Source organism: Prunus avium, chromosome 7 (assembly GCF_965620075.1).
Source record: "Prunus avium chromosome 7, drPruAviu1.hap1.1, whole genome shotgun sequence".
NCBI classification, from domain to species: domain Eukaryota; kingdom Viridiplantae; phylum Streptophyta; class Magnoliopsida; order Rosales; family Rosaceae; genus Prunus; species Prunus avium.
The window spans coordinates 18,810,924-18,819,770 of NC_142290.1; the positions used below are offsets into that span (position 1 = coordinate 18,810,924).

The window sequence follows — 8,847 nt, forward strand, 5'->3', positions numbered from 1 at the left end:
AAATAGTAGTGTTGTGAATTATGTTATACATCATCGCTTTTTTTATTTTGCGCACGTGAAAAGTCTCCAATAATGCTGGTGATTACATAAATGCTGATGCTACTTCTAGTTTTAGGCATCAGTGATCATGGATGTCTGATTGTTGTTTTTATCTTTCAACTTCTATTATTTCTGGAAAACTGAAGTTGTTATAAACAATAGGCATCACTTATGCAAGGAAAGGGTAGGTATTTTGCTTGTTTCACATAAACAGTAATTTAAATATATCCATACTTGTCTACATATATATATGCACAAAATACTTGAATTATCCATACTTGTCACATCCAAATCACAAATTTACCAGCCCTACACCACAAAATACTAGCTAGAAAGACATGTAAAATGAAGGAATGTTTAGCTCAATCAAAAAGTCATTCTAGGACATGAGTTGCCAATTCTTCTCGCACCTCATCTAATTCCATTTGGGTGTAAGTGTCCTTCCTTCTAGCTCTATACTGAAAAAAAAAAAAAAAAACACGTTGAATGTAAACACAAAATATGAACATAAGCTTAAAAAGTGCAAGGTACTAAATTTGCATAAGGTATATTGTCACTTTAAAATAACCAATATGCAAATTTACGAAATCATATTGGTGAACAAGAAGATCTAATTTGTCAACCAATCTAATTAGATAACAGCAAGTCATTAAATGGATCCCACTCATGTTTCAACTAGAAATTAAATGATCATGTGATGAGGTAGAGAGTAAGCCATGTACCACACAAAAATACCCTCTTTTGAATTTCCTGCAAATTGAATTGAGGTTCAGATAAATAAAAGATTTCAAGTATATTATTTTCTTGTAGATGAAATTAAACTCTTAACGAAATAAGCCATGTACCATTAGTGCAAATATATACCAAGTAGGCACAACATTTAAGAGTAAGATAAGAATTCATAAGCCATGTACCGTAAGTGCAAATATATATTATTGTCTTATGATACAGAGATTGAAAATTTGCAGAAACAGAACAATAAGGCCCTACCCACCATTGACTTCTAAATCGTGCATGCATTGATTATAAAAATTGGGAATTTTAAATCCAAGTTGCTATAAAAATTGGAGTGGGATAAGTGGGGGAAGGAACATAGAAACTCAACTGGAACACAAAGTCAGGGATGGTCAACAACCGCTCACGATGAACATATCTGAAGAGCTGCAGTAATCTATCTACATATACCACTTTCTTCCAGACCTAGAAACAAAAGTTAGAATGACATTCACTTGAAGCCATTTTCAAGTGATATGTAGTCTTAATGAATAACAATCACAAACAAAGTTAGGCATAACAAATTGTCCACAAACAATTGCAGAGCAAATATTGCAGCCTTCATTCCAAAAGTTGGGTGAAGGACATATATTGCCTACATAAAGAAGATAAAAGTTCAGAGAGACGATGGCAGATATATAATTGCTTAAGTACTTGGACAAACTCAGTGGTACCTACATGCAGATTACGTTGGGGTTTACGACCAAGTATTTGTTGTACTCTTCTCATCCACCCCAAGTCTGGCTAACTGCAATACATGTAGAAAATGAAACCGAACTAGTTACAGATATTTACATATAAGCTTTTCAGGTACAGTTTTATCACTTCACTTGTATTCAAAATTAGAAATTAAACTCCACCAGACAAGTTCACATGGAGCGGAAGTATAGATTAGAAAAGTACAGATTAGAATTGTTTCAAGCTTTGCAAACTTAGCTATGAAGAACTTACAGCTGTAAAGATGCTGCAGAATGGAAGTATACAAAAGACAAAATAAACCAAAAAATCTATGCGTGGGTTTTGAGAAGTGAATTTAGGACAACAACATAAACCAAAAAATATATGCAGATCAATAAGACAAAATAAATGTGTTTTAGGTTTTACCTGAAGGAGAATTAGGAGTCGGAGAAAGCAATTTGCTTACTGTGTTTGAAACCTAAGCATAGCAACATAAAAAATTGGAAAAGGGTGAGAGCAGATATGAATTGGTTTGTCGGCTTCTCTGCTGTATTCCTTTGTTCTGGGATAGATTGGACATATTAATGTTCAGTCATACCAAGGCACAACTTTTTATATTTACTAGAACCACTTGAAAAGTCACTACATAATAGATAATTTACAATTGATTTTTTCCTATAATGCCCTATTAGTAGTTAAATGCGTCTTTACCCAGACAAAGACAAACCAAAATCAGATGAGAGGTGGAAGGTGATTTATTGGAAGGCAGATTATAGTTCTCGCTTAACTAGTAAAACTTAATTTACCACACAAGTGATGTTTCACAACTTATTGTCTAGGTAGAAATGAGCCAACAGCATATAGAAGCAGTCCATCAAATATTTGAAAGAGTACCCGAGGCAAAAAAAAAAAAATTCTTAAATCTTGTAAGCTATCCATAAAAAACAGGGGAGGTGCTCATAGTCAAAAGCTACTATATTAGATGGATTCCAACTGAACTTCAACTTCTACTTTTGTCTAGGTAGAAATGACTATATGTTCTGGAGCAATTCGCAGTCAGTATTATCACTTTTAACACCCAAGCATTTTACTACTTAAAGAGATGCACTCTAAACATTTTCCAGATTTAATCATTTTATGGTCCATGGTGTGACACTACCCAACTCTCGATATCTCATCCCTAAGATCATTTGCAGTCATTCAGGCTAAAACAACCTTTTGTGAAAGGAAGAAAATATATAAAATTCTGAAGACTAGTGATTCGTCATATATGAAACAATAAACTACCTGCAAGTGCCTTTGCAGCTTCTTCTGCTACTACCACCAAAACTGAACAAAGCTCCTTCAAGTCCTGTGGTTGTATGATGTCTGCTAGGAGAGACCTTCAACAAACATACACAAATTAGTTTCATACCGTGTCCTTTAGTAGTTTATAACAAAAACTAATTATACCTATATGTAAACTTAGAAGGCCCTAATCCTGCAATACCACAAAAAAATTGGAAAAGTTGGGACTTCGGTGGGTTTGTGGTTTTCAGAGGTTAGTGAGAGAGTAAGAGCGAAGAGATGATTAAGGAAAAGCGTGAGAGCAGATACGAATTGAGCGAGAAACTGAGAACACAGAGATGAGATGAGCGATATAGCATTCTTGAGAAAGAGAAAATCGTAGATCCGTCACCTCCCAATACCTGCACCAAAAGGAAAGCATGAGATCCATAAACATTAATACATAAATAAAATGAAAAAGGTAGGAGATTGAAGAAAGATGAAAACAATTCAGAAACATTAACACCAAATCAGAAACACCCCAAAATCAAAAGGTTAGAGATTTTCATACATTAGATTAAAGCCCAGAGAGGCAGTGAGATCCAAGAGACAATGAGCCAGCTGGAAAGAGAAAAACACAGTAAGATTAGAGAAATTACTCAATAAATTGAAACCCTAATTGAAATTTCCCAAAACATTGAAACCCTAACTTAAATAATCTCACACAATGACGTGAGGAGAAAGAGGATGCCGACGCCGAAGGTTAAAACCCTAACGAAGGGACTTCCATGGCTCTCTCTGGACGAGGAGGAGGATGCCTATGGCTCTCCCTTTCTTCGAAGGTCTTAGGTCATTTTTGCTGTGGCCAAACTTCGAGTGTCTAGATGGAGGAAAGAGAAGAAGGAGATAGAGGAGATCCAAAAAATTTGTGAGTTTTATTTTTTTACGAGATAGAAGCTGAAAAATGGCGAGCGAGTTTGGGAGGGATTGAAAAAAATGCGAGGGAGAGGAGCCAAGGTTGCGAGGGAGTCTGAAAAAAGGAGAGGGAGCGTGAAATTTTGTTGCTGGAGCATTGACTATACTTTCAGCATCAGTGCTTCCCACAAAAAAACCCCCCACTTTACAAAAAAACAAAACAGAAACACTTTAGGCATCAGTCGTTAAAACAGACGATGCTAAATTGGCATCAAGGCATCGCTAACGAAAACAAAATATTTGTGCTGATGTCTTGTTACCTTTTAGCATCTTAATTTATAAAAGCAATGTCTAATGTACTTAAAGCATCGATTTTCAGTTTTACTGATGCCAATGTAGTGTTGCTAAAGCAAAATTTTGGCATAGTGAAAACTCACCAAATGACTCCTCCCACCATATTGTGATGTTGCCCAAGTTTTGGGCTCGATCCGAAATCAATAGGTGTAAGAAATTGGACAATTCAAGTTCAACGTCAGTTCGTTCCTAATTGGAGTGGTTGGTGTATTACATACTTCTAGCGATTGGATTACACTCAAAACTCACCAAATGACTCCTCCCACCATATTATGATGTTGCCCAAGTTTTGGGCTCGATCCGAAATCAATAGGTGTAAGAAATTGGACAATTCAAGTTCAAAGGCAGTTCGTTCCAAATTTGAGTGGTTGGGGTAATTCATAGTTCTGGCGATTGGATTTCACTCAAAACACACCAAATGACTCCTCCCACCCTATTATGATGTTGCCCAAGTTTTGGGCTCGATCCGAAATCAATAGGTGTAAGAAATTGGACAATTCAAGTTCAAAGGCAGTTCGTTCCAAATTGGAGTGGTTGGGTTCATTCATAGTTCTGCCGATTGGATTTCGCTCAAAACTCACCAAATGACTCCTCCCACCATATTATGATGTTGCCCAAGTTTTGGGCTCGATCCGAAATCAGTAGGTGTAAGAAATTGGACAATTGAAGTTCAACGGCAGTTCGTTCCTGATTGGAGTGGTTGGTGTATTCCATACTTCTAGCAACTGGATTTCACTTAAAACTCACCAAATGACTCCTCCCACCATATTATGATGTTGCCCAAGTTTTGGGCTCGATCCGAAATCAATAGGTTTAAGAAATTGGACAATTCAAGTTCAAAGGCAGTTTGTTCCAAATTGGAGTGGTTGGGGTAATTCATAGTTCTGGCGATTGGATTTCACTCAAAACACACCAAATGACTCCTCCCACCATATTATGATGTTGCCCAAGTTTTGGGCTCGATACGAAATCAGTAGGTGTAAGAAATTGGACAATTCAAGTTCAACGGCAATTCGTTCCTAATTGGAGTGATTGGTGTATTCCATACACTACACCAATATTGCAAAAACACGTCACTTAAAAGACGTCGGAACTTGAAGAAAGCATCGTGGTTTTAAAATTGGCTACAAACCACGTCAGTGGTTATAAAAGCGGCGACTTAAGGCATCTAATACGGTGGTAATCCAAAACATATTTCAAAAACACGTCGGTTGTCAAGAAGAACCGACGTGCGTCCAAAACACACTAAAAACTATTTCACTTAAGTTGTCCCTCTCAGCTTTACCAAAAACTAAAGTTGTCTTTCTCAACCTAATTTTTCACGCCCCCGCTCAATGTTCTAAGTTTCCTTCTCCATGAAAATTCTCATCCCTCTCGATGAAGCCCTCTCTCCCTATCTGAGTTCAAACCCTCTCTCTCTCACCCTCTCTATCACATCTCTGCACCTAAACCCTCTCTCCCCAGCTCAATCTTTTCTAAGCCGACTCGCACATCTCAGAGAGACAGAGGCAACAAGGAGGGTGGACTTTGGTGTCGGCTTCGTCAGGAGGATCTACGTCGGCGCCGTCTTCTGGATCGTCGTCGCCTGCATCTTCTGGATAGTCATCATCGCAGGTAACTTCTCTTCGAGGTCCAGAGAGTGAATCAGAAAGCCAATCGAAAAGGTGATGGCCATCGGTGTCATCAACAAAGTGAATGTCGTCATCGCGCTTGTCGCCTGCTCGTCGATGTCACGGTCATCGCGGTCCTAGCCTTTTAGAGAAGAAGATCGCCAAAGAGGTTTCATTTCATTTTCCTCGACTCTCCGACCCCGACCTCAACCCCAACTCCAAATCCTCTCTCTTCGATCCCGGACCTCAAGGTAAGGCTCTCTCTTTCTCTCTGTAATACCACTCATATGTTTTAAAGATTTTTGTGATTCTAATATTTCAGAGAGATTTTAGAGATTTCAGCTATATTGCTCTTTGAGTTTTGAGTGATAGTTTAATTTCTGTAAGATTCCTTTACTATTTTAACCCGTATATTTTGTTTGTATTATTTTGTTCTTCTATATAAGATCCATATCTCTTGTTTAGGAATCTGCAGGATCTTGTGGACTTGCTGGAATTGAATGTGCCTCACATATATAATGTATGTTTATGTTTTGATTTTTATTTAAATCAGCATATGAATTCCTAAGTGCATTGACAACTAAAATTAATTGATTGGTTTGTGTAGCAATAGTCTAACTTCATGTTTCCAGTCGGTTTTGTAGACATGCAGCGCAGCGTAGGATGACAAAAATAATATATATTGTAATCATTACCAATAAAGGACACTCTTTTCCTTGTTTCTGAGAAACATACAAGTAACCAGTTGATTCAGATCCTTGTAACCGTCTAGCACTTGCATATTGCTTGCATAGGATGATATAAAATGCTCATGTCCATGGTAGCGTTGACATTGAGCTTTTAAGCTGTGATTTGGTCATTTGCTGTTGAAGTTCCCCCTTTCTATTTCAAGAAATATCTAGTGCACGAAATGGAGCATAGTTTGGCTTGTATTCTCTCTGGACCAATATGTGCAGTTCGATGATCTTAGCCTATGCTTAAACCCTCCTAAAGAAAATCTTGGTGGATTTCAGATGTTTATAAAAATCAGTGAAGTCGTGACTTGGGGAAGTTGTGATTAGGAATAAAGGAAAAGTATGAGATCAACTATTATTCCTAATCAATTTAATTCTTGGTTTTTCAGATATTTGATTATGTATAATTTGGAAATCACAAATTAATTAAGCATCCATTTCATTTCTTAACTTCATGTTTTGTAATGATTTTCCTCAGGTAATTTCTAAACTACAATACCTTGACCTTTGGGGGAGTAAAATATCTTATCAAGGTACAATTTCCTTGACCTTTGTTGTTAAAGTTAGCATCTGGGTTCAATATTTTGTTTTGAATGAGGCTTATGTTTTGTTTGGTTTAATTTGATAATTGCTATTGCTTATATATATATTTGGTTCTATTTGAGTGGGTTAAATTTGGTTCTAATGTAGAGCAAATCCTCTGTTTTATTACTTTTCAGTTTTATCTCTTTTTAGTTTTACCTGGACAGTGTGGCTGTGCTGATGGGTATGTGACTTTATCTGCCTATGTTTGTTTCTAGTCAAATAATTTTTACAGAAATATATTGGAGGGCAAATAATTTTATTTTAGTTTTTTTATTACCAAATGATACCCAAGACATGTAAGCTTCACACTATGTTAATTTCTGCATGATGGGAAAATATTGGACAATGAGTTCGAGGTTGTTGAGGGAATGAAGCTAGACAGGGGCTACATATCCCCTTATTTCATCACCAACCAGACAAATAAAAAATGTGTAAGTTTTAGTTTGACTCAGCGATAACTATGTCTTGAAACTGTTAAGAGGGTTGCTTGTTAAAGTTAGCAGCACCTCAAGTCCCTTTTTGCTTGATGCTAATTATCTTCAAACTTGTGTATGTGTTGATAGGAATTGGAAAATCCTCTAATCATAATCCATGAGAAGAAAATCTCAAGTATTAATGCTGTGGTTAAAGTATTGGAGTTGGTTTTGCAGGTTAGCATTTCTCTGGTTAGGTTCACTAGTTTTTTCTTTTTTACTATGAATTGGTTGACAAACTTTTGCTCCTTTTCAGAAGCAAAGGCCTTTGCATTTTGTTATATATTTCATAACCAAAGTTATAAAAGAAAATGGTTTTCCTCTTTGTTAATTGAGAATCATCTGTAGTTATGATTTCAGATATGTACTTAACTTGTTGTTGCTGATATCGCTACACGGGAGGAGAATAGAACAGCTTGGAAAATGTGCAAGAAGGCAAAGCTAACTCATACACTGAAGAACAATTTGATGAAGTTAAGATCAAATTAGTAGAATTTGTGAGCTCCATTATTTATAATTATATGTAGGAAGTATGTATGTAATAGAGCAAAGATTTGTTGACTATGTAATAACTATTGAATTTTTAAGTTTTATGTAAGAAATAATTTTTGAGCATATATATTTGTTAATAAAGCATTATAATTGGTTTTTTAGTTAAAATCGTTGTATAGAATCATATGAAACAAAAACCTAAATGTAACAGCTTGGGAACGCATTAGACGACAGATTTAAAGATAATAAAACGATGGCCTTACTGGAAAAATCGTCATCTGTAAATATAATCAACGACCATTTTTAACACAATAATGTCGTCTTTATATACAATCAACGACGCTTTTTAACAAAAAACCGTCATCTTTATATACAATCAACGACGGTTTTAAAAAATACAGTCGTCTTTACCCAAAAATAACGACGGTTTTTTTATTAAAACCGTCGTCTTTACGTGTTATAGACGACGTTTAATTACCGTCGTAGTTTGACATTTAAAAAGATGACGGTCGATTTAACGACGGTTTGAAAAAGAAAAAGACGACGATATTTTCCCGTCGTCTATTTCAATTTTTGTAGTAGTGACATTTCTAGCGATTGGATTTCACTCAAAACTCACCAAATGACTCCTCCCACCATATTATGATGTTGCCCAAGTTTTGGGCTCGATCCGAAATCAATAGGTGTAAGAAATTGGACAATTCAAGTTCAATGGCAGTTCGTTCCTAATTTTAGTGGTTGGTGTATTCCATACTTCTAGCGATTGGATTTAACTCAAAACTCCCCAAATGACTCCTGCCACCATATTATGATGTTGCCCAAGTTTTGGGCTCGATCCGAATTCAATAGGTGTTAGAAATTCGACAATTCAAGTTCAAAGGCAGTTCGTTCTAAATTGGAGTGGTTGGGGTAATTCATAGTTCTGGC

At 36.3% G+C, this 8,847-nt stretch overlaps 1 protein-coding gene and 1 long non-coding RNA gene across 28 annotated transcripts; one reads left to right on the plus strand and one right to left on the minus strand.

Moving 5' to 3' along the window:
• Positions 1 to 253: 253 nt before the first annotated feature.
• On the minus strand, positions 254 to 3,895 carry LOC110755823 (uncharacterized). 24 transcript variants are annotated; one of them, XM_088244345.1, is made up of 10 exons: positions 3,468 to 3,894; positions 3,329 to 3,378; positions 3,088 to 3,179; positions 2,779 to 2,873; positions 1,918 to 1,969; positions 1,492 to 1,561; positions 1,334 to 1,408; positions 1,145 to 1,239; positions 762 to 789; positions 254 to 497 (listed from the first exon to the last, which is right to left on the minus strand). In XM_088244345.1, exons 6-10 carry the CDS (start codon positions 1,540 to 1,542, stop codon positions 414 to 416), a joined length of 333 nt encoding a protein of 110 aa, XP_088100471.1. In that variant the 5' UTR covers positions 1,543 to 1,561; positions 1,918 to 1,969; positions 2,779 to 2,873; positions 3,088 to 3,179; positions 3,329 to 3,378; positions 3,468 to 3,894; the 3' UTR covers positions 254 to 413. The 24 variants fall into 24 exon arrangements, 9 of the variants coding, with proteins under 9 accessions (XP_088100471.1, XP_088100468.1, XP_088100467.1 ...); XM_088244342.1 differs by having other exon boundaries at positions 2,981 to 3,179; positions 3,468 to 3,893; XM_088244341.1 differs by having other exon boundaries at positions 2,944 to 3,179; positions 3,468 to 3,891.
• A 1,342-nt stretch (positions 3,896 to 5,237) lies between these two features.
• Positions 5,238 to 8,043, plus strand: LOC110755825 (uncharacterized). Of its 4 annotated transcripts, none has more exons than XR_015836977.1 (6): positions 5,238 to 5,887; positions 6,102 to 6,156; positions 6,269 to 6,710; positions 6,849 to 7,386; positions 7,519 to 7,605; positions 7,777 to 8,043. It is a non-coding gene; the product is annotated as an uncharacterized LOC110755825 (long non-coding RNA). The 4 variants fall into 4 exon arrangements; XR_015836978.1 differs by having other exon boundaries at positions 5,244 to 5,887; positions 6,650 to 6,710; XR_002526561.2 differs by lacking the exon at positions 6,269 to 6,710 and having other exon boundaries at positions 5,249 to 5,887; positions 6,849 to 6,903; positions 7,090 to 7,386.
• The last annotated feature ends 804 nt before the right edge of the window (positions 8,044 to 8,847 follow it).

Bases quoted from the DNA above. Each gene is read 5' to 3' on its own strand.
- LOC110755823 (XM_088244348.1), bottom strand. From the start codon at position 1,542: ATGAGAAGAGTACAACAAATACTTGGTCGTAAACCCCAACGTAATCTG. The intron at 1,240-1,333 runs TTATGCCTAACT...TTTTGTTTCTAG, and splicing joins AATTGTTTGTGGACAATTTG to GTCTGGAAGAAAGTGGTATA. The intron at 498-761 runs GTACATGGCTTA...TTTTTTTTTCAG, and splicing joins AAAGAGGGTATTTTTGTGTG to TATAGAGCTAGAAGGAAGGA.